Below are 25,332 nucleotides of genomic sequence, written 5' to 3'. Positions count from 1 at the left end.
TCAGACGTTTGCTGCCAAAAAAAATTCATGTCACCATAGCTAGGGTTCTTGAACTTCCTAAGCTCAATTGTAAGTGATTTCTTGCCCCGTTTTTAATTATTTTCGTATTTTTATGCTTATTGAAGCTTGAATTTCATGTTTCTACTATTTAATTTAAATGAAATTAAAGTTTGAAAATTTACCCATTCATGATATAATTGTAAATTGATTAGTGATGTTAGATAATGAATGTTTGAAGTGTTAATTACAAGTTTTACTAGATGAATTTTGATGAAAATGTTGAAAAAGGGCTAAATTGTGAAAGATGGTAAAGTGTGCATAAAGTTGTGATTTTGTGAAATTGAGGGCTGTTATGAGCATGAAATATGATTTAGTGAAGTTTGAAATTTAAAAATTTAGTGAATTTTATTTTACGAGCTTAGGGACAAAAGTGGAATTTTGAAAAGTTTAGGGAAAATGTAAATTTGCCAAAATGTTGTGTATGAATTGTATTTGAATGAAATGTTGATAAAATGTATTAAATTGTGTTAATATAGATCAAGAAAGAAGAAATAGTGGAAGTGATCGGGGAAAAGAGAAAGTTATCGACTAAATTACAAAAAATAGTCGTTTTGCATCCGAGGTAAGTTATATGTAAATAATAGTTATATTTGTATAAATTGTGAATTATATTTGATATGTGAATTAATATTGAATGTGGAAGGAAAATTGTTCATGAATTATTCAAGTAATAAAGTGTTAAGTGTAAATTCCCGGTTGAACTTAGGAATAGAATTGGATACAAGTGACATGTCACTAGAGACCAGTGTTACAGTGTTACAGTGTTACAGTGAGTCCCGGGTGTTGGGTGATCTAGCATGTGTTGCAGACACCTGACAACTTGTGAGCGAGCCCGTGGACATTTCGGTGTTATTGATCGCTGGTAGCTTTGCTACATTTCATGGTAACTTGCTACATATCGCTGGTAGCTTCGGCTACATATCAGTGTGGCACTTATGTGCTAAATCTCTACGTATCCGTGTATATTCCAACTGTTCAACGGGATTAATAATGAATTAAAGTGAATATGAAATGTTAAGTGTGAAAATGTATATGCAAGTGAATTGGTAAGATTGTGCATGTGTAAGTGATTGAAATTGCTAAGAAATGTTTTGATTAGTTATATGTTAAAAGTGTTAATTATTAAATGAGTAATTATTGTTTACATGTAACTTACTAAGCTATTTATAGCTTACACATCTCTTTCTTTCCTTTGTTTTATAGTGATTTGAACTTGATCGAATAGTGGACCGTCGGAGCTCGTATCACACTATCATAGCCATCTCGGTATTATGTGCTTTTCAAAATGTTTGAACTATGGCATGTATAGAGTCTTAATCATTTTGAGCATGTTCAAATGATATGACTAAGATTAGCTATTGAAATGGTTAGTAAAGATTATGTTTTGGTATTATGTATGTGTAAATGGTAACTAATTCAAAGAAGCAGTTTCTTTGACAGCAGCAGTGACGTGAATGTAAAATTCACCATAAATAGTAGAAATGGAATTAGAGAGTGAATTATATATGGAATTAAAGCTTATCAAGTCTATTTTTATATGAAAGAAACGATGTAGGAAAAGGAATTCTGTATTTTGAGATATTTGAATTTTAGTGAGACAGGGTCAGAATGGTTTTGAAGTCCCTGTTCTGACTGTATAAAATCATTATAAATTGTACAGAAAGAATTATGGGTCATAATTTATATGTGTAGATTTCTTAGTGAGTCTATTTTCAAAATAAAAAAACGATAACCTTATATGTATTCTGTACAAAGAGATAATTGATTTTAGTGCCGAGAGGTCAGATCTGTCGAGCTGTGAAACAGGGGATACTTTAATGAATAAACTGTACTAATTGGCCAAGTCAAAATTCTGAAAATTTTATGGTAAGTAGTAATATGAGTCTAGTTTCAGGAAAATTTACGGATTTAAATTTTGAGTTCTGTAACTCGAGTTATAATTAAATTAGTGAAAGTCACGCAGGTAGACAGTTTTGTTGTGAACAGTGAATTTAATTTTAAAAGCAATTTTTTTATGCTCCGAATTGGTAAGTTAAATTGGATAACATCTCGTACTAGATTCCGGTGACGGTCTCGGGTAAGGGGTGTTACATTTAGTGGTATCAGAGCTACGGTTTAGTCGATTCTCGGACTAACGTGGCGAGTGTAATAGACTATCTATACATGCCATAATTGAATAATGATAGTGTGACGACTCCTGACATCTTAAAATGTTTTTTATAGTAATGGATTCTAACCGAGATACAGCTGATGATGCTCAAAGTAATGTGCCTGTTGAAAGTCGATTTGAGACTCAGGGTCAAGGAGATGAGGCTCGAGAAGCTTTTCTCCAAATGATGAACAATTGGTACACTGAGTTTGTTAGAACTAATCCTAATGCTCAACCTCCTCCGCCCCTCCTATTCCTCAAGTCGTTCCCATAGCTCCTCAACAAACTGAAGTGTTAAGATTGTCAAAGCCTCCGATGGACAAAATTGAAAGTATGGAGCCAAGAGTTCGAGCTAATGTAAATGATGATCCTGAAGAGCGAGTTCGCTTGATAATACCATCGAGTGTTGGATGAATTATCTTGTACTCCAGAAGAAAGTCTCAAATGTGCTATCTCATTGTTGAGGGATTCAGCTTATAATTGGTGGAAAACTTTAGTGTCAGTGGTGCCTAAAGAGAAAGTTACATGGGATTTCTTTCAAGAAGAATTCCGAAAGAAGTATGTGAGTCAGCGTTTCATTGATCAAAAGAGAAAAGAGTTTCTTGAATTGAAACAAGGGCGCATGACGGTAGCCGAATATGAACGAGAATTTGTCAAATTAAGCAAGTATGCCCAAGAGTGTGTATCTAATGAAGCTACATTGTGCAAAAGGTTTGAAGATGGATTAAACGAGGATATCGATTGCTAGTGGGAATTCTTGAAATTAAAGAGTTAGTGGTACTAGTTGAAAGAGCTATCAAGGCTGAAGAATTGAGCAAAGAGAAAAGAAAGGTGGAAAGTGAAGCAAGAGATGCAAGAAAAAGATCAATGGGCAAGTCATTTCAATTTCAAACGAAGAAGTCTAGAGAAATGAATACTCGATCGAATGTTTCTAGTGTGAATTTTCAAAGAGATCGAGGAAGACAATATTCGTGTTCCAAAGCTCAAAGCGACTTCTATGGCAAGTGTAGGTAGTGTTAAACCTACTAGACCGGAATGTCAACATTGTGGAAAACGACATTTAGGGAATGTTATTTAATCACCGAGCATGTTTTAAATGTGGATCTCAAGATCATTTTGTGAAAGATTGTCCGAAAGAGAAGAGATAGAAAAGTTTCAAAATGTGAGATCGAAAGCGAGGTGACTACTAGAGGAAGACCATCGAGAAATGTGGGACTGGAACTAGTGGTAAAGGTGTAACAAAAGACACGATCAGTAAGATCTCAAGTGGGAGCTCCAGAAGAGCTTATGCCATCCGAGCTAGAGAGGAAACATCTTCCCCCGATGTGATCACTGGTATATTTCTCTTTACGACACTAATGTTCTTGCATTGATTGATCCTGGTTCTACTCACTCGTATGTATGTATGAATTTAGTGTCTGATAAGAATTTGTGTGTTGAATTGACTGAGTATGTAATTAAAGTGTCGAATCCTTTAGGCAAGCATGTGATAGTTGATAAAATATGCAAAAATTGTCCTTTGATGATACAAGGTCAGTGTTTCCCTGCCAACTTGATGTTGTTGCCATTTGATGAATTTGATGTTATTTTGGGGATGGATTGGTTGACATTGCATAAGGCCAAGATAGATTGTAGTCAGAAAATTCTTGAGTTGAAGTGTAGTAGTGGTACAGTTCTTCGGGTTGAAACAGATAAGTCAATGTGATGCCAATTGTGATTTCTGCCATGTCTGCTCAGAAATGTTTGAAAAATGGTTGTGAAGCATATCTTGCTTATGTGTTGAATACAAAAGTGTCTGAAACAAAGATCGAATCAGTGCCAGTGGTATGTGAATATTTAGATGTGTTCCCAGAAGAGTTGCCAGGTTTGCCTCCGATTAGAGAAGTAGAGTTTGGTATTGAAGTAATGCCAGGTACTGCTCCAATATCGATTGCTCCTTACAGAATGGCACCAACTGAATTAAAAGAATTAAAAGTGCAATTGCAAGAGTTGACGGATAAAGGATTCGTCAGACCAAGTTATTCTCCGTGGGGTGCTCCCGTGCTATTTGTGAAGAAAAAGGATGGGACATTGAGATTGTGTATTGATTATCGTCAACTTAATAAAGTGACAGTAAAGAATAAATATCCATTGCCCCGAATAGATGACTTGTTTGATCAGTTAAAGGATGCCACAGTGTTTTCCAAAATTGATTTGAGATCCGGACATTACCAATTGAGGGTTAAAGAGTCGATGTGCCAAAGACCGCTTCGTAACCCGTATGGTCACTATGAGTTTCTTGTAATGCCTTTTGGTCCGACTAATGCTCCAACTATTTTTATGGATTTGATGAATCGAATTTTCCTACCTATTTGGATAAATTTGTTGTGGTGTTTATAGATGATATTCTTATTTATTCTCAAGTGAATTGAGCATCTTGAACATTTAAGAATTGTGCTACAAACGCTGCGAGAAAAGAAATTGTTTGCTAAATTTAGCAAATGTGAATTTTGGCTTAGTGAAGTTGGATTTTTGGGACATGTTGTCTCGGAGATGGCATTCGAGTGGATCCGAATAAGATATCGGCAATAGTTGAATGGAAGCCTCAAGAAATGTATCCGAAGTTAGGAGTTTTCGGGCTTAGCGGATATTATCGTCGATTTGTAGAAGGTTTTTCGATGATAGTTTCACCGATGACAAAATTGTTGCAAAAGATGTTAAGTTCGAATGGACCGAGGAGTGTCAACAAAGTTTTGAGAAATTAAAGAAGTGTTTAACCGAGGCACCGGTGTTAGTGCAACTTTGAGTCGGAAAGGAATTTGTTGTTTATAGTGACGCGTCATTAAATGGGCTTGGATGTGTATTGATGCAAGAAGGAAAAGTGATAGCGTATGCTTCTCGACAATTGAAACCGCATGAACGAAATTATCCTACCCATGATTTAGAGTTGGTCGCTATTGTCTTTGCTTTGAAGATTTGGCGTCATTATTTATATGGTGAGAAATGTCATGTTTTACAGATCATAAAAGTTTGAAATATGTTATGACACAAAAGATCTGAATTTATGCAGCAAGATGGTTGGAATTGATGAAAGATTATGAACTTGTAATAGATTATCATCCGGAAAAGCCAATATAGTTCTTGATGCTTTGAGCGAAAAGTCTCTCTTGCTTTGAGAGCTTTGAATACAAGATTAACATTGATCAAGATGGATCATTGCTTGCGAGTTAAAAGCTAGTCCATTGTTTCTTCAAGAAATTTATGAGGCTCGAAAGTGGATAATGAATTACAAAGAAAAAGACTCGATTAATGCGTTAGGCGATAATTCGATTTTGGATTGATTCAGATGGATGTTTAATGTTTCATGACGAATATGTGTTCAAAAAATGTTGATTTAATTCGAAAATTTTGCGGAAGCACATGATAGTCGCTTAGCGATTCACCCATAGTGTAAAATGTACAATGATTTAAAGAAATTATATTGGTGGCGGGTATGAAACGGGATATCTCTCGAGTATGTGACAAAGTGTTTTGTGTGCCAACAAGTAAAAGTGAACACCAAGTACCTTCGAGGTTACTTCAACTTATTATGGTGCCCGAGTGGAAGTGGGATAGAATTACTATGGATTTTGTTTCGGATTGCCATTGTCACCGAAAAAGAAAGACTCAATTTGGGTAATAGTTGATCGATTGACTAAGTCACTCATTTCATTCTGTGCGAATGAGTTTTCACTTGACAAGTTAGTGAATTGTATATTCTTGAGATAGTTCGATTACATGGTGTGCTGCGTCTATTATATCGATAGAGATCCACGGTTTACTTCAAGGTTTTGGAAGAAATTACAAGAGGCATTGGGTACTAAATTGAATTTTAGTACAACATTTCACCCCAAACCGATGGACGATCTGAAAGAGTAATTCAAGTGCTCAAGATATGTTGAGATGTTGTGTATTGGAATTTGAAGGTAATTGGGAAAATATCTACCTTTGGTGGAGTTTGCATATAATAATAGTTATCAATCCAGCATAAAATGGCACCTTATGAAGCGTTGTATGGACGAAAGTGTCGGACTCCATTATATTGGATGAACTTAATGAAAATCGTTACATGGAGTCGATTTGGTAAAAGAAATCGAAGAAAAGTGAAGATAATCCGTGATTGTTTGAAAGTCGCATCGGATCGATGTAAGTCGTGGATTTGAAAAGAAAAGAGATTGAGTTTCAAGTGGGTGATAAAGTATTTCGAAAGTGTCTCCATGGAAGAAAATTCGAGATTTGGCCGTAAGGTAAATTAAGTCCAAGATTTATTGGTCCGTATGAAGTGATAGAAAGAATTGGTCCGATGGCTTATCGATTGTCTTTACCCCGAATTGGAAAGAATTCATAATGTGTTTCATGTTTCTATGTTGAGGCGATATCGATCGGACCCATCACATGTGATTTCACCGATGAAGTGGAAATTGATCGGATATGACATACGAAGAAGAACCGATTCAATCTTGGCACGAGAAGTGAAACAATTGAGAAACAAAGAAATTGCTTTAGTGAAAGTGTTATGGCAACGACATGGGATGGAAGAGGCAACATGGGAAACCGAGGAGGCTATGAGGAAACAGTATCCCAACTTATTCACTGGTAAGATTTTCGGGGACGAAAATCCCTAAGGGGGGAGAATTGTGATAGCCCGAAATAGGGCCTAATCGGAATAGTGGTTTCGTAACCACAAATCCAAAGTGAAATAGTTTAATTTTATAAATTTTTATTAGTTACTGATTGATTGAAATATTGTGTGAAAATATGGATAGGAAATTTTAATGCTTTAGTGCTTAATTGAATTTTAGGACTAAATTGAAAAAATGCAAAGTGTGTCTAATTAGTGATTAAATGACTTAATTGAATTATTGCATGAAATTGGAAGTGTTTATGTGGCAATTAGACCATAAATTAGTGTTATGGACACAAAAGGGTATTTCTAGAAAATATCTAAGTAATGAGTCAAGGGCATTTTGTCCAAATTGAATAAAGACAAAACAAAGATGAAAACAAGTGTTCATCTTCTTAAAATCAGACGTTTGCTGCCAAAAAATTCATGTCACCATAGCTAGGGTTCTTGAACTTCCTAAGCTCAATTGTAAGTGATTTCTTGCCCGCTTTTAATTATTTTCGTATTTTTATGCTTATTGAAGCTTGAATTTCATGTTTCTACTATTTAATTTAAATGAAATTAAAGTTTGAAAATTTACCCATTCATGATATAATTGTAAATTGATTAGTGATGTTAGATAATGAATGTTTGAAGTGTTAATTACAAGTTTTACTAGATGAATTTTGATGAAAATGTTGAAAAAGGGCTAAATTGTGAAAGATGGTAAAGTGTGCATAAAGTTGTGATTTTGTGAAATTGAGGGCTGTTATGAGCATGAAATATGATTTAGTGAAGTTTGAAATTTAAAAATTTAGTGAATTTTATTTTTACGAGCTTAGGGACAAAAGTGGAATTTTGAAAAGTTTCGGGAAAATGTAAATTTGCCAAAATGTTGTGTATGAATTGTATTTGAATGAAATGTTGATAAAATGTATTAAATTGTGTTAATATAGATCAAGAAAGAAGAAATAGTGGAAGTGATCGGGGAAAAGAGAAAGTTATCGACTAAATTACAAAAAATAGTCGTTTTGCATCCGAGGTAAGTTATATGTAAATAATAGTTATATTTGTATAAATTGTGAATTATATTTGATATGTGAATTAATATTGAATGTGGAAGGAAAATTGTTCATGAATTATTCAAGTAATAAAGTGTTAAGTGTAAATTCGGTTGAACTTAGGAATAGAATTGGATACAAGTGACATGTCACTAGAGACCAAAGTTACAGTGTTACAATTGTTACAGTGAGTCCCGGTGTTGGGTGATCTAGCATGTGTTGCGACACTGACGACTTGTGTGAGCGAGCCCGTGGACATTTCCGGTGTTATTGATCGATGGTAGCTTGGCTACATTTCGATGGTAGCTTCGCTACATATCGGTGGTAACCGGCTACATATCGGTGTGGCACTTATGTGCTAAATCTCTACGTATCCGTGTATATTCCAACTGTTCAACGGGATTAATAATGAATTAAAGTGAATATGAAATGTTAAGTGTGAAAATGTATATGCAAGTGAATTGGTAAGATTGTGCATGTGTAAGTGATTGAAATTGCTAAGAAATGTTTTGATTAGTTATATGTTAAAAGTGTTAATTATTAAATGAGTAATTATTGTTTACATGTAACTTACTAAGCTATTTATAGCTTACACATCTCTTTCTTTCCTTTGTTTTATAGTGATTTGAACTTGATCGAATAGTGGACCGTCGGAGCTCGTATCACACTATCATAGCCATCTCGGTATTATGTGCTTTTCAAAATGTTTGAACTATGGCATGTATAGAGTCTTAATCATTTTGAGCATGTTCAAATGATATGACTAAGATTAGCTATTGAAATGGTTAGTAAAGATTATGTTTTGGTATTATGTATGTGTAAATGGTAACTAATTCAAAGAAGCAGTTTCTTTGACAGCAGCAGTGACGTGAATGTAAAAATTCACCATAAATAGTAGAAATGGAATTAGAGAGTGAATTATATATGGAATTAAAGCTTATCAAGTCTATTTTTATATGAAAGAAACGATGTAGGAAAAGGAATTCTGTATTTTGAGATATTTGAATTTTAGTGAGACAGGGTCAGAATGGTTTTTGAAGTCCCCTGTTCTGACTGTATAAAATCATTATAAATTGTACAGAAAGAATTATGGGTCATAATTTATATGTGTAGATTTCTTAGTGAGTCTATTTTCAAAATAAAAAAAACGATAACCTTATATGTATTCTGTACAAAGAGATAATTGATTTTTAGTGCCGAGAGGTCAGATCTGTCGAGCTGTGAAACAGGGGATACTTTAATGAATAAACTGTACTAATTGGCCAAGTCAAAAATTCTGAAAATTTTATGGTAAGTAGTAATATGAGTCTAGTTTCAGGGAAAATTTACGGATTTAAATTTTGAGTTCTGTAACTCGAGTTATAATTAAATTAGTGAAAGTCACGCAGGTAGACAGTTTTGTTGTGAACAGTGAATTTAATTTTAAAAGCAATTTTTTTTATGCTCCGAATTGGTAAGTTAAATTGGATAACATCTCGTACTAGATTCCGGTGACGGTCTCGGGTAAGGGGTGTTACAAGTATATTATCGGGCTTCCGTCTTAGTAAACTGAGTCATAAATAATTATTAGAAGTAATTATGAGCTTAGTTGAGTGCTTAATTAGGTGAATTTAGTCTAATTAAGAATAATTAGGAGAAAAGGATCAAATCGAATAAAGAGTGAAAGTCTAATTATAAATTAAAAGAAAGTAAAAAGGGCTAAAGTGGCAATTAAGCCACTTACATGGAAAGAGGCGGCATATATGCGTTAAATTCAAGACTTATTTAAGTTATATATAAATATTATATGTATATAATAATAATTATTATTATTATTTATTTAAATTGCAATTTATATTAATTGTATTATTTTATTATGGAATAAATTAAAATTAAGACAAATGTGTGGTGATAAGATGGTACAAGTGTAATAATGTATAAATATACACTTGTATTATAATTATTAATTACTTAAAATTTAAGTAAAAGATATTAATTAATTAATTAATTATATTATGAGATTTTTATTTGGTAAACAAATTAAATAGTGACAATTGTATGGTGTTGATGGTGTACAAATGTGAATATATGATTGAATATTTAATAGATATTTAGAATAAATATATTATTATAGTATAAAGTAAATAAAATAAAAGGAAATAAAAACAAAGCAAAAGAAAAGAAACAGAATAGAAAGAACAAAGAAACAGAGAAAGAGACGAAACAGAGGAGAAACAGGGAGAAAGAAGAAAAGAAAGAAAAGGAAAATAGGGTTTTAAAGCTTGGAATTTAACTTGGTAAGTCAATCAAGTCCTTTTCTTTTAATTTAGATGTTTTAGAAGTTAGTTTTGTTGAAAATAAGTTGAGGTTTTGGAAGTTAATAGATTTTTTTAGTAGGGTTTATGTTGAATAATGATGGAATTGAGGGTTTATTTGATAAAAATTTTGATTGGAATTGAATAAAGGATTGAATTGTAAACTAAACTATAAGTTTTAAATTTTAGGGATTAAATTGAAATAAATTCGAAATTATGAAAATATGATAAAAATTAGATAGTTACATATAAGTTTGGCAAGAAATTGAGTAGCAAGAAGGTATGAATTGAGAAAGAAAATATATAGATTTAGTTAGGATTAAATTGAAATTAAAGTAAAAGTTAGATAAAAATTTCAGCAAGTAAATTGTGTTGTGCTAATGATTATGAAAATTATCTTAATTTCTTTTCGTAGCTAATATCGCACCCGAGGCATCCACGAGGAAAGGAAAAGAAAAAGTGGACGAGGAATAGACACGGGAATTACGGTTTGTATCACTATAATTCAAACTTTATTATTATTAAGTGTTTAATTTGCTAATTATGTGTGGTAAGTATTTTAAGGTAAGTGTGTAATAAATAATAAATTTATAATGTAGTAATGAAATTGAAACTGATACTGAACCGAATTATGGGATACTGGATATTGTTTTGATTACTGAGTGAATTGTGAAAATACTAAATATTTTTATGTATAATGCATTGAATTGTGAAATTACTGAAGTAAAGAATTACTGTAATACTGTGAAACCGATTGAATTAAGGAATTATAATTGATACTGAATTAAGATGGAAATTTATACTGAAAAGTGAATTAAATACCCTATTAACTAGTCGGGCTAGTCGGATATAGTTGGCATGCCATAGGATATGGAAGTGTACGGGGTATTTGCCGGCTTACTGATCAGGCACTTATGTGCCGACTCATCGTTATCTTATTCGATTCGGCACTTTGTGTGTCGAATCATTATCTTATTCATCGATTCGACACTTTGTGTGTCGAATCATTCTTATCTTTATCAGCTTCGACTCGACACTTTGTGTGTCGAATCATTATTATTCGTTATTACGTGTTCAACACTTTGTGTGTTGAATCTTTATTCTTATTCTCGTTATTGATTATCTTGTATCTTGGTGTGTTTGGTTGGAATCCGTGTATCCGTCGAGTCCGAGTCAAGTTAATAGGGGTAAATGAAATAAGTTTACTACTTAAATGATATGGTATATGTAAAAGGTGAAATTTGAAATAAAGAAATAAGAATGATGTTTATAAATATATATAATTAATTGATAATATTAAATGATTGAATTGTTTATTAGTAGTGATAATTGTAATAAAAAGTATGTGTGTGATTTAATGTATTTAATTATAAATTGGATTATAGTGATACCACTGAGTATATGCATACTCAGCGTACGGTTGTTTCCGTGCGCAGGTTGTAGAAGTCAAGCACTGAACCAGCATTCAAAGCCAGACCCGACTTCAGCAAACTTTGGTGATGTATATTTTCTTTAGTAATGTGGCATGTACATAGGATGTGTATAAAGGTTATTATGTTTTTAATATAAATGGTTAGAAATGTTAGTATTATAAGTTTATGAATTATAATGAAAGAAGTTTATCTATTTCTATTTAATTAGTATATTGATAAATTATATTGGTATTATATTGATTGAGTTCGATTAGATTGTATTTAGAATAGAAAATGAGAATGTGAAATGAATTGGTTGAATTGGTTGTGATTGGAAAAGATATGGTTTCTAATTGCAGGGGGTTTTATGTAAAAACAAGCAGAAATGTTGCCGAAATTTTGTAAAAAAAAAAAAACAAAAAAAAAACCTCGGAGTATTTGAACGAGTTTCATTTCACTTTTTCATTCATGTGTTGAACTTCAAAAGTTTATTATATGGATTTAGTTATACAGTTATATTACAATTGTTATTTTATTATGAATTATTCGTAAACTGTTTGATATGTCTGGTAATGCCTCGTAACCCCGTTCCGGCAACGGTTTGGGGTTAGGGGGTGTTACAAAAAAAACCTATTTATGTTGTATACAAAGACTGTTTTATTATTTTATGTAATTTATTTATTATGTGTGTTTTAGGTTGATTATATATATATATTTATGAAATTTATTTAGCATGTTATTTTGATTATTTTAATATTTTTATTTTTATGTAGGTAAAAGATGAGACTATTGATATGGAATTTGAAATTTATGAGATAAATTGGGAATTAGCTTACATGTTCTAATTTTTAAGATTTTATAATTCGAATAAGAGTTAATGTTTTTAAATTTTATTTTATATTTTTATAAATATTTAAAATGAAAAATTTTATATTTTTGACAATAATTAAGTTGGCATGTTATTATATATATTATATTTTAAACTAAAATATTTTACTTATTATCATTTTATAATAATAATAATAATATTCGTATTTATTATGTATCGTTTATGTTATATTTTTGTTATTTTTTTAGTGACATGTTATTTTTAGTGTTTTAATATAATTTTTTTGTATTTTATGTAGGCAAAAGATTAAACCATTGATATGAAATTTGTGAATGAGACCATTAGGTTGAAGTTTGAGTTGGAATTTATAAGATATATTTATTTTGTTAATTTAGGATAGCAAAAATATGACGTGAAAAAAATTGTTTGGTATTTTTTGTAATTAAAAGCAATATAAAATTTAAGTATTTTGATAAAAATATTTAAAATCTATCAAATATTAATTTAATAACCAAATTTTGTTTTGAAATTACAAATATTGCAATGGCTCCATTGATTAAGAATAATTGCACCACTAGTGCCGCCTATCAGATAGGCACAACCAGTGCCGCCTATCAAATAGGGGTCACTGGTGCCGCCTATCAAATGGGCACCCCACCCCCTTCGTATTTTTGTACCCATATATACCAGAAAAAAAAAGTGGTGCCGCCTATTTCTTTGACACAACTATTAAAATATTATTATTTTTTAAATTATATTGTATCAGAATGAGGATGGTACCGCTTATGCACCACGATTCACCCGTTTAAATGTACCATTTTGGTACATAATTGTTGCAGCATACCATTTTGATTTTTTTTTTTTATTTGAGTAAAAAAGCCTTCTCCATCTCTATTACCAATTTCCCAGTCACTGAAAGAGAGTCTCTGTATCATTAAAGCAAAAGCAGACATCATTATCCCTTTCATACTGATAGGGTTCCCGAAGCTTCTTCCCTCTCCAATCTACCCATTCTTCTTCCATTTGATTCACTTGCCCTCAGCGTTGCTTCTGGCCACCAATCATCCAGGTAAGTTTTCGGTTGTCTCTTCTAATCCTTCCCTTGCTAATGCATGTGCTGCTTCATTTCCAGATTTTGAGGTTTTTTGAAATGACATTCTTTAAAACCTCTTTCTAACTCTTTTATTTCCATTATATATGCTCGTAATACTGATCTGTCCTCCTCTTTGCTTTGTGTTTTACAATTCGAATAATAAATTGACGTAAATACAATACAAAACTCTATTGACATAAGTAGCATCAATTGCAGGATTACCAAGTTTATGACTTAGATTGTTATTATTAACCTTGAAAATTTTTCACGAACAATCATCGACACGACATAACTTGACATAAACTTTGATTCTGTCAATATTTGATAATGTGATTAGTGTTACTATAACAGGATCGAATTGGACTGATTGAGAAATGATCAATATAACAGTTCAAATAAAGAGGTTGAATTAATTTACTCGAAAACTACTTGAAATTGGTAAAAATTGAAAATCGAAACAAAGATCAATAGTTGAATTGGTTTAATAATTTTTATTTTTAAATATTTGAATTATTTATTTAAATATTATTGGTCCAACGATACGAGTTGTTTGAATTAGAAACAAGTGATCTTAGCTATTCATCCATTGATCCAATTATTAAAATATTGAATGTAACACTTTGAGATTATATCATATCATCATTGAAAATTTATATAATTTTTCATTTCATATAATTTTCAATTTTAGGACTAAAATGAAAATAGTTATCAAATTCAAGTACTAAAGTGAAAAAAAGTACATGTACCAATATTAACCTAATTGCCAAGTTTTTGGGTTAAAAGTTATATTATCCTTTTAAACAATACATAAATCACATTTACGTTTTGGATTTTATATTTTTCCCTCTCGCGTCATTTTTCCCGCCAAAAAGCTGCAGATTACCAGAAAAGAATTTAAGCCAAAATTTGACGAAAACTCGGTAGCCAAAATCAAGATCACCAACGTCGAGATGTTTGGATCTCACGGGGAGAGATCAATTGAAAAATACGGTTCGATTAATGCAAGCAACGTTGGCTCTATCGTTCCCGTTTATTTCACCGAAAACGAGTACTCCAAGGACGAAGAAAAGCTTATTTTTGACCTCATTCGTTTCTTCTCCGCTTCTCCAGGGAAAGATCTTGCTGATCAGGTGTGTCTTCCTCTCTTTCTTTTCTTTTTTAAATTATAGTCTCGATTTTGTGGACGTTTTGTTTATTCATTTTTTTTCTGGTTGACTTCATTTTAGTTCTCGATCAGGTGAATTTGGCATATACAAGTACGATTTAGTTAAGGATTTTCTTTTTTGGTACTAGTTTTTTTTTTGTTTTATTACCTTGTATTAGCAATTTTACAGTAACAAAGTTCCTCTGTTGATATTTTAAATTTTAAATCGATTAACGAGCAGCTGCAACGCCAATTTATTAGCAATAAGCTGTGCGATTTCATCATGAACAGGTAAAGGATGACTGTGGTGCCGTTTCTTTGTCTCTCGATTATCAACGATCTCGGAAATTATGTGATATATTTCAAATCTTTGGACATTTTATTTATTGATCTTTAATTTTCTGTTTGACTTCGTTTTGGTGCTCAAATGATTGAGAGTGATCTATATTTTCTTCGATGTGCTTAATTAGGTGAATTAGGCATATAAATGAACGATTTAGTTAGGGAATTGCTTTAGTTGTTACTAAAATTTCGGTTTTATTGCAGTAACTTTTGTTGATATTTTAAAATTCGAATCAATTAACGAGCAACTGCAACGCCAATATTCAACTCTTTGCAATTTCATCATGAACAGGTAAAGGATGACTGTGGTGCCGTTTCTTTGTCTCTTGATTACCAACGATTTCGAAGATTATGTGATATCGAAGAATTCTATGCCAAAATGGAAGATAAGCCTAAAATAGCTCTCTCATGCATGAGTGCCGCTATTCACCAGGTATGAATGAGCAAATGATGGAAAGAAGTGATTTTTAAGTTTAATTAAATTTAATTTAACCGCGGAGATATGTTGCGAGCAGGTTTTATTAAACAACCAGGATTTCTACTTGGAGGAAGGAAAGAAGATAAATATTCGTCTGCACAACTACCCTGAATCCATGACTGTCTTGAAGAACTTAAAGGCAGCATATATCGGTACCCTCCGATTTTCAACTTATAGTTGCACTTATCCAGCTACCATGATTTATGTAAAGATGTTTGCTTGATTATATATACAGACAAGCTTGTATCTGTGCGGGGTACAGTGGTAAAAGCTAGCAATGTCAAGCCTCTTGTGATTAAAATGAATTTTGCCTGTGAAAAATGTGCAACCGAGATTCCTCGTTCATTTCCTGATGGAAAGTTTTCGCCACCATCAGCTTGTACTATACATGGCTGCAAGAGCAGAACATTCAAACCAATTCGATCCTCGGCTCAAGCGATAGATTTTCAGAAGATAAGGTAAAAAACTTGATGCCCCAATGTTACAGTATTTCTTAGCAACTCCATGCACACTCTATATCTACACATCCTAATCACTTTCCATTACATTAATAAAAAAAATTGGCTACTCACTTTTCTTGTTTACACAAATTCCAGGTTACAGGAGCTGCTGAAGTCTGAGGATCATGAAGAAGGTCGTGTCCCTCGAACAGTAGAATGTGAATTGACTGAAGATCTTGTTGATCTTTGCATCCCTGGAGATGTAGCAACAGTCACTGGAATTATAAGAGTTATCAACAATTACATGGATATTGGAGGAGGTATATAAAGAAATCGCTTCATAGCCAATTTATCATGGAATTTGAAATAGCTTTACAAACAATATCTCATTTTCAGTAAGGGCAGATGCACTGTTAATGCAGTACCTTCTAGTTATTGCCATTACATACATGAAACATATAAACAAGAATTTTCATGAATGAAGAGATTGTGATTGGGAACATGAAGGGTCATCGTTGGTTGGAATGAATATAACACTTGCTTACACATGCAAAAACTTTGATTCTTTTTCAGGAAAATCAAAAGGCAGAAATCAAGGATTTTACTATCTGTACATAGAAGCAGTTTCTATAAAAAATTCTAAGTCGCTCTCTGTGACTGAGGATATGGAAGATTCCAATAGTGATGCTAGAGCAAAAGAGCTAGTTGATTTGTTCTCTTTCTCTCCAAGGGATTTGGAATTTATTGTGAAGTTTTCAAAAGAGCATGGTTCAGATGTCTTTCGCCAAATACTTCAATCCATATGTCCATCCATCTATGGACATGAGCTTGTTAAAGGTAAACCTTTAATTTGCACTCGACTGAAACTTAATTAGAACTGTCATCTAAAATGATTATAATGTTGGCCAATCCATTACGTAATGTTGTCATTTTGGGGCACCTGCTTCACCCACCAAACTACTACCATGCCACCAACCCATTATACATGGTTGTAATCTGTAAATTTGCTTGATATAAACCCCATGCCGAGTAATACAATTAGTGTCACAAACGGACATGGTCAAATATTTACGGGGTTGCAATTTAATACTGTGACATTGTATTTAAATGAATATTTTTGGCTTAATCAACAGCTGGGATAACTTTGGCGTTGTTTGGTGGAGTACGAAAACATTCAATGGATCGGAATAAGGTCCCAGTCAGAGGAGACATCCATGTCATTGTTGTTGGTATATGCTTATTTTCATCTGCTCCTTTTATAATAAGTAGCCTTTCTAGCTACCTTTTAATGTTTAGGAAAAACTTTGTATCACCTTACCATCCGCATCCAGTAAACTGAACAGTCTTCATACTTCATATTTTCCGCATATAAACTCAATAGGTTGATTCTTAACAATTACTACTATTTTACCAGGTGATCCAGGTCTAGGGAAGAGCCAACTGCTGCAAGCAGCGGCTGCTGTTTCCCCACGTGGTATATATGTTTGTGGCAATGCCACCACTAATGCTGGTTTAACTGTAGCTGTAGTGAAGGACACTATGACAAGTGACTATGCTTTTGAGGCTGGTAGTTGATTCTTTCTCTCCGTTCTTTCAACCTTGTTGTTTGATGGGCATGAGGTAGCTCATTTGAAATGTATTTGCCACCCACGAACAAGACAACTGTTGGACTGATCTACATAAGATTTACATGTCATTTTATAGTGGAAACTAAGATTATATTTATTCTTGTAACAAATACATTTGCTGCAGGAGCCATGGTACTGGCAGATGGTGGACTATGCTGTATAGATGAGTTTGATAAAATGTCTGCTGAACATCAGGTTTCTCCTGATTGCTTTATTTATCATTTGACCTCTAAGCATCCGGGCATTGCTTACATCAGGATTGCACCAGGCTTTACTGGAAGCAATGGAACAACAGTGTGTTTCTGTTGCAAAAGCTGGACTGGTAGCAAGTTTATCTGCTCGAACATCTGTCTTAGCAGCAGCAAATCCCGTTGGTGGTCATTATAAGTAATACTTTACGAATTCTATTATTGTGTTTTCCTTTTCCTTTTACATACTGATACATAAATTTTATGTTGGTTTTACTTTGTTCTATTTGTACTGGTTTTATTTGTTGATAATTAACAAAACCAATATCCAACTGCAGCCGTGCGAAAACAGTCAATGAAAATTTGAAAATGAGTCCAGCTTTGCTCTCAAGATTTGATTTGGTTTTCATATTGCTTGATAAACCTGATGAGCAGCTGGACAAGCAACTTTCGGAGCACATAATGTCAGTAAGTACTAAGTAGTCTTCCCTGGCCCTTTCATATTGTTCATCTCCAGTGAGTGAATAAAAATTATATATTGGAGTGTTTCCTTCAAATTTTGCACCTTATAACAAAAACAAAATAGCTTATTGACAACATTTTATATAAGCTTATATGCTTGAGCCAAGGTTTTATAAATCAAAATGTCAACTACCCTTGTGTCTATGTTGTAGCTTCATGCAGGATATGGAGAAAGTTCACCAGCACTGAAAAAGCCACGTATAGCTAAAGGTTTCATTTTTTATATTTTCTAATCTGCCTTATTACAAAAAAAGTTTTTATTATGCATGCAAGTGATCAAACTTAGAAAGAGAATCTAACAAGAAAAACTTCTGATTTATAAATGTAGCAGCACAAAACGTTGAAGCAATAACTATGAGAGTGAAAGGAGGTTCTTTAGTTTCTAGGCTGAGACTTGACCCCAAAAAGGATGCTGATTTTGTCCCATTGCCTGGTGCACTTCTTCGCAAATATATTTCTTATGCAAGAACATACGTCTTCCCCAGGTAATTAAAGGCGATCTCAGCCTTGAATACTTGCATTTGCGTGCCACAGCAATTTTTTGTTGTTTTATCATTGTCTCTTTACTTTTATGCCAATTAGGATGTCCAAACCAGCAGCGGAAATCCTGCAAAAATTCTACTTACAACTAAGAGACCGCAATACAGCTGGTGATGGCACGCCTATAACAGCGAGACAATTGGAGAGTCTGGTTAGACTAACACAAGCTCGAGCACGAGTGGATTTGAGAGAAGAAATAACAGTCCAAGATGCTAAGGTATGAGGGTTAATTTTCCTTGGTTTCTAGGTTGGGCAGGTAGGGGGAACCTGATAATGGTCCATTAGTTCATAGTGTCTGATTGAAGCTAAATGGTAAGTCATTAATTTAGTTATCTTTCCTCTTATGCTGTTACTCGTATTCAGATATAAGCGTTGGATATAAATAAATATTTGACTTGGGCATGTTTCTTTATTTTTTCTAGTTTTTCAATGTATTTGGATGGCTATATCCTCTTACTGGTCAAATTATGGTTTTCAATCCTATACTAAACTTGGGATTGAGTCTATGCTTTAATTTGGTATAATTTGATCTTCTTCTTATTATTAACATCATGTCTTTGTCCAATTACTAACGCCATTACAATAATAGTAGTAATTTGAACGAAATTTTTAACAGTATTAGTAATTTGAACTAAGGCATACATTAATAATAGTAGAAGGATCAAATTGTGCGAAACTAAAATATATGGACTAAATCCCCTAGTTGAATACAGAACAGGGACAAAAACCATAATTGGACCCATTCCTATATCTAAAATCCGACATGAATACTTGAAAAAAAGAAGTTGCAGTGACATAGTTTCTGTCTTAGATTTTATTTTTACATAAAAACTTTCTAGAATATAATTCTATACAAGGCACCGAAGATAAAATAAACTGCTTCCATTGTTTCAGAACAACTAATTTTTGAACTAAGGCCTTTTTGTCTTAATTATCTTTTGAAATTTTGGATTATTTTATTTTGCAGGATGCAGTTGAAATAATGAAAGAATCCCTGTACGATAAGTATGTTGATGAGCATGGATTTGTGGATTTTGGTCGAAGTGGGGGAATGAGTCAACAAAAAGAAGCAAAGCGCTTTTTAAGTGCTTTAAACAAGCAATCAGAGTTGCAACAAAAAGATTGCTTCTCCATATCTGTATGAGCTTTAGCTTTTTATAGTTGGTTTACCAAATAATTTTATTCTCATTAAAGGAAAATCATTGGTATCCAATTACTTTATTTCAGGAAATCTACAGTTTGGCAGATAGAATTGGGTTAAGAGTTCCTGATATTGACACATTTGTGGATAACTTAAACAGTGTAGGTTATCTTCTTAAGAAAGGGCCAAAGGCATACCAGGTATGAACTCTTAAAACTCTTGACATAAATGTGTAAATATGCGTACTATATTTAGATATCCACTAGTTTTTAACTTGTCATATATTTTTAACAAATCAATTGGTATCACTAAAATTTTAAATTGATAATGCTAAATCATTTTGGTCTTCAACTTGTCAAATTTTCTTATATTGGAGTTAAAAAAAAATTTTGGTTCAAGTTAGGCTTTTGAATTTGGCAATTAGTCTCACATTGGGGCCTGAACTTTTTTTTTTCTAAGTTAGTCCTTGAAAACCCAAAGTGTAGGCTCCATCATGAAAATAATTGCCAAGTTCAGAGACTAACTTGAAAAAAGATTCAAGCCTCAATGTGAGAATAGTTGTCTAGTTTAGATAACAATGTAAGAACAATTGCTAAATTCAGAGTGCTTTACTTGAACCAAAAAAAGTTTAGCTCCAAGTCAAATAACGATTTAACTCAAATTGATATGATGCTTTAATAAACTTGAAAATGAAAAAAAATATATTGGTTTTAAAATCTATCTTCATGTATGTATATATATAGGGTAAACTATACCCATGTTCACTCTAAAATAGGGTTTGTTTTATTTTGACTATTTTAATTTTTTTCTTAATTTAGTCACTCTAATTAAAATAATTGTCTGAATTAGTCAAAAGCTAGGGTCCTCTTTTTAATTATCCCAAAACACTTTTTATTTCAATGTCAACTTCTTGATCATCATTATTTGTAGATTTTTATCTGTGGGTGTTCTATAATTCTGAAAAAGTTTAGTAATACACTGTGCTTATCCTAAGTGTGAAGCCGGTGTTGTTGCCTCTTCATCTTTATATCGATTCGCATATTTATTTTAACATTGTTGATGTCCTCCATTGTTGCTTTTAATTTTTTGTTGTTTCTCTTCTCTTGTGTCCTTTTTTTGTTTTTGTTTTCTGAGATGACATCAATATATTTGCATTGTGAGTACCTCCATAACATTACCAGCGTTCACCACGATAGCTTCCGAATCAGCTTAACTAGAATCTATTCATCCTTATGCCGGATTTGGAGTCCAGGAACCTCATCATCTTGCCAAAGTGATCTTCCTATATCTGAGTCAGGGTGAGGGCTAATACCAAGAACAAAATCAGACCTTGAGCATGGTGGATAATAGTTTTGTATAGTCAAATCTCTTTTTTTGCAAAAAAAAAAAGAAAAGAAAAGAAAGAAAAGAGAGTGGATCTTCAAGTTCCATTAAAAAATGGCAGAGACAAGTGAATCTCTGCGACAAACCCATGAGCCAAACCCTGCTTCTTCAGTCTCTGTTTCATGTCTTCAATCTTATTTCTTTCATCCTTTCTCATAATTCAAGTCCCGGTAACCCAATTCCTTTAAAGCTTACAAAAGAGAGTTCCATAATGGAAAGAGGTCCCGGATATGGAGCTTATGCAAAGCTGAGAGAAACAAAGTTAAGAATGAAGGGTGGGAAGATGCAACAAGAAAAAGGAAGAAATCGAACTTAAACAAACGCCACCGAAGAAACAAGTGAAGTTTAATTCAAGTGTGGGGGTTTCTAGGAAAGTGTCCTCTGTTATGGGCTTTTGGCTCAATTAGTGCCTAGTTTTTCTGCAACTTTAAGGAAAGAAAATCGAAAGCCACTAGATAGGAGTGGGATGGAATTGACATCACCGCCAACATTGGGGAAGAACTGGTCAATAGGGAATGGGGTGTGGCAGTTGAATTCGATGGGGAATAAATTTGCAAATGAGGGGGAGAAGAAAGGAGGGAACGATGATGTTAAAAAAAAAAAAAAAAGAAAGGGAAAAAAAGCGAGAGAAGAGAAATAACAAAAAGAAGAAAGTGTTTTGGGTTAATTAAAAAGATGTCCTTAATTTTAATAAAAAATTAAAAAATTATAACATGTTAGTCATGAGTTAATATGTTACGTGACTAATTTTTAGTGGATTAATAAATTTTTAGCGATAGTGATTAATTTAAATAATTATTTTAATTAGAGTAATTAAATTAAAAATATTTTAAATAATTTTATCTTATTTTAGAATGATTATGGGATTAGTTTACTTGTATATATTTAGTTGTTTAATGAAATGAATTAAACAGGTTTTTTTTGGGTTAAATTCCTTCTCTCTTATATATAATTCATTACATTTAAAAGAACCAAATATCATCTGGTAGGTTTTCAGTTTCTTATCCCAATGGTAGGGAAGTATATGCAAACTATAACCAACTTAAAAGGAAGATAGAATCCATTATTATCATTAGTGTTTAACAGATAAATTATATATATTTTTTATGTAATATGCTGATATGACACTATTTAGGTAGGTTTCTTAGTATAACTTTAATAAAGGTAAAGGGTCAAGGGTAGATGCATGCATGGCCCTTTGACTGATCAGTCGTGCTTTTTCATGCAGGTGTTATCATCATCATATTCAAGAAGCCAACCATCAAGATCAAGATGCTAATTACCATTGGTGCATTTGAAATGTGTGGTAATGTGACTTCTGCATTTTTTTTTCAAGATAATTTCTAGATTATATGTATGGCAAAGCAACCATTCAATTCATATTATGAAACTTTTTTTTTGCATTTAACTTCACAATACACATTTACGTCTGTCTGTAATCTATACATATTTATATTAATTAAGTTATAAAATTAATTATATTAATTATATATGTTAAATAATAATTATATATTTATTGAATCATTAACTCAATAATAATTAAATTCATTATTGAAAACTTCAAAAACTTACTCAACTAAATAACTCAACTCAAAATATAAAATTTTAAAATTATATTTAATACAATAAAATATTTATTATATTTATTTATATTTTTAATATAACGAAACATTTATTATATTTATAGTAATGTTTTTCTAATAAAAACACTTTTTAATGTGTTAGTAAACTTTTATTTTAATGGTTTTAGTGCATTTGGTGTATTATATTTTCTTAAAAATTATTTTTAAATAAAAATTAATCTAAAAAAAATCAGATATGAGTGGGCTGGGTTGGGCTTGGGTTTTTGTTTCTTAAATTGGGTTGGCCTTAGGTAAAAAGTTTTATTTTTGGGTTGGGTTGACTCGGGCTTAAAAAATTAGTGTAGTTACCTTATGTAAGTTTAGCTCATGAGCATTTCTACTCTCAATATATATCATTTACAAATTATTATATATCAATTTATTTACTATTAAGAAAATAAAAATTGAATAATAAAGAGTTTATTTTACAATATAATATTTTTTATTGTTTGTACAAATGTTTTAATAATAGAATTCTTTGTTTAGTAAATATGAATTATCAAAATAATTAATATATTTTAATAGCCTTTAGTAGTTATTATTTTAAATAATGATTAGATGAAGTAAAATTATATTATATGTTGAAAATAGTACTAATGTTTTAATTATGATTTAAATTTTTTAATATTATCAAAAATTATTGATCTAGAAAATATCAATCTTTTGATATAATATTTGAAAATTCTTTTTCTTATATTTGATTTGTTAAATAGATTAATATATTTTAATTATATTTAGCAATTCATATAACAAATTAAAATTTTAATTGCAATAATTAAAAACACTTTATTTAAAAACTATTTAAAAATTAAACGCTAAAAATCATACAAATCAGTATTATTTTAAAATCTCTTCTTTCTCTATAGTAAAGAATGGACATCGAAGTTCAAAAAAAAAAACCCCCCAGAAATTTCTTTCCGAAGTTCGACAATCAGCCAGCATATCTTTCGTTGCCTGCCACCATAGTTGCCGTTGGTTGACTTTCACTGTGACTTTCACTGCCAGCATATCTTTTATCAAGATGTCATTCTCGTAACAATTTTGATCCATATTTATTATTTTTCAAAAAAAATAAATTTTGCAATTTTTCTTAAAAATAAAAAATGCTAAATTAGAAAGAAATTATCAAATTATTATACCCAGACAGCGTATAAAATAGATTTGATGTTCTATTGTGATTGTATGATAGGAGAAAAGATTAACAAGGATAAGGGCGAAGTTAAAATTTTTTTTAAGGAGGGATCGAAATGAAATTTTAACTTTTAATAGTTTATATTTTTATAATTTTTAAAAGATTAAATTAAATTTTCATAATTTTAAGGGGAATTAAAATGTAATTTTATTTTTACTAATTTAAAATTTTAAATTTTTTAAAAGATAAAAATAATAATTTTTCATTTTAAGGAGTCGGGCCGCTATCAGCCCTTAAATTTGCCTCTGGCAAGGATGTTAAAATAAATTTCATAAACAACTTAATCAATCACAAACTAGAATTCTTTCGTTCAAAATGATTATTCCATTTCAAGTGACATAATAATGATAGATTATACTTGCTTACAAATAAATAATAAATAAATATCAGCTCAAAGAAATTGTATTTCAGTATTGTATCTGCCTAAAATGATTAATGGAAAACTAATTAAAGAAAAGACAAGTAATCACACAATTAATTAAGAAAAATATATTATTAATAACATGTTTTAGCAAAAAAAACAACTTTTAATGAAAATATAAATTATTGACTGATTAATAAAATAATCACAGCTTGATCCAAGAAGACATTTAGAATCAGTAAGGAGGAAGAAAACATTTTAGATTTTATATGTTTAATTATTTCATATATATTATGTGTTTATATATAATTTTTTATAATATCTTTTAGCTTTTTATTTTTATAAATTTTAAAAATTTAAAATAATTTTACAAATTTTTATAATAGTTACCAGTTTTTTTCATGTTTTACAATAATATTATTCATTTCAATTAATTTCTTTTCATTTATCGTATTTTAAAATAATTTTTATGAGTTATATTTTTCTTGATTATATATATTTTGAATTTTATATATTTATTTCCATATTTTTATATATATTTTTCAATTTTTATATACACTTGATAAAGAAAAATATATATTTTCTACAAAATGACGTCATTTGACGTTATGTGATTGGTCATTAAACTTTTAGTGTCCATTAAAATTTAATTAAAAATATAACGAACGTATACGTTAAGTACTAAATTAAAAAGCGATTGTATTTGAAGTACTAAATTAAAAAGTGAGTTAAGCATTTTAAAAATACAAGTGTTGCACTTGAAAATGGGTTTAACTAAAAAATTGGCCATAAATTATATTGTTTTTCACTGAAATATATAGTTTTTGATAAA

General features: G+C 31.4%; 1 protein-coding gene and 2 long non-coding RNA genes across 7 annotated transcripts; all 3 read left to right on the top strand.

Moving 5' to 3' along the window:
- The first annotated feature begins 15 nt into the window (after positions 1-15).
- LOC128039780 (uncharacterized) lies at positions 16-8,646 on the top strand. 3 transcript variants are annotated; one of them, XR_008194426.1, is made up of 3 exons: positions 16-69; positions 7,787-7,872; positions 8,513-8,646. It is a non-coding gene; the product is annotated as an uncharacterized LOC128039780 (long non-coding RNA). The 3 variants fall into 3 exon arrangements; XR_008194428.1 differs by lacking the exon at positions 7,787-7,872 and adding an exon at positions 537-622; XR_008194427.1 differs by lacking the exons at positions 7,787-7,872; positions 8,513-8,646 and adding exons at positions 537-622; positions 1,264-1,394.
- A 1,914-nt stretch (positions 8,647-10,560) lies between these two features.
- Positions 10,561-11,822, top strand: LOC128039779 (uncharacterized). The gene is made up of 2 exons (XR_008194420.1): positions 10,561-10,673; positions 11,622-11,822. It is a non-coding gene; the product is annotated as an uncharacterized LOC128039779 (long non-coding RNA).
- A 1,558-nt stretch (positions 11,823-13,380) lies between these two features.
- Positions 13,381-22,743, top strand: LOC105786427 (probable DNA helicase MCM8). Of its 3 annotated transcripts, none has more exons than XM_052620549.1 (18): positions 13,381-13,495; positions 14,398-14,649; positions 15,298-15,438; positions 15,521-15,635; positions 15,719-15,941; positions 16,080-16,243; positions 16,497-16,760; positions 17,057-17,152; positions 17,338-17,490; positions 17,676-17,746; positions 17,820-17,938; positions 18,078-18,207; positions 18,414-18,471; positions 18,593-18,746; positions 18,844-19,018; positions 19,769-19,939; positions 20,029-20,142; positions 22,554-22,743. In XM_052620549.1, the coding sequence occupies exons 2-18, from the start codon at positions 14,470-14,472 to the stop codon at positions 22,602-22,604; spliced, it is 2,379 nt and encodes a 792-aa protein (XP_052476509.1). In that variant the 5' UTR covers positions 13,381-13,495; positions 14,398-14,469; the 3' UTR covers positions 22,605-22,743. The 3 variants fall into 3 exon arrangements, with proteins under 3 accessions (XP_052476509.1, XP_012468299.2, XP_012468300.2); XM_012612845.2 differs by having other exon boundaries at positions 18,590-18,746; XM_012612846.2 differs by lacking the exon at positions 13,381-13,495 and having other exon boundaries at positions 14,377-14,649; positions 18,590-18,746.
- The last annotated feature ends 2,589 nt before the right edge of the window (positions 22,744-25,332 follow it).

This window comes from Gossypium raimondii, chromosome 1 (genome assembly GCF_025698545.1).
Source record: "Gossypium raimondii isolate GPD5lz chromosome 1, ASM2569854v1, whole genome shotgun sequence".
Classification (NCBI taxonomy): domain Eukaryota; kingdom Viridiplantae; phylum Streptophyta; class Magnoliopsida; order Malvales; family Malvaceae; genus Gossypium; species Gossypium raimondii.
This window is presented reverse-complemented; position numbering and strand designations above follow the sequence as displayed.

What these genes read in the sequence shown, in the direction of transcription:
- LOC105786427 (XM_012612845.2), top strand. Translation starts at nt 14,470, where the DNA reads ATGTTTGGATCTCACGGGGAGAGATCAATTGAAAAATACGGTTCGATT. An exon ending in AGAACATACGTCTTCCCCAG is followed by an intron (nt 18,747 to 18,843) that starts GTAATTAAAGGC and finishes TATGCCAATTAG; the next exon opens with GATGTCCAAACCAGCAGCGG. An exon ending in AAGGGCCAAAGGCATACCAG is followed by an intron (nt 20,143 to 22,553) that starts GTATGAACTCTT and finishes TTTTTCATGCAG; the next exon opens with GTGTTATCATCATCATATTC.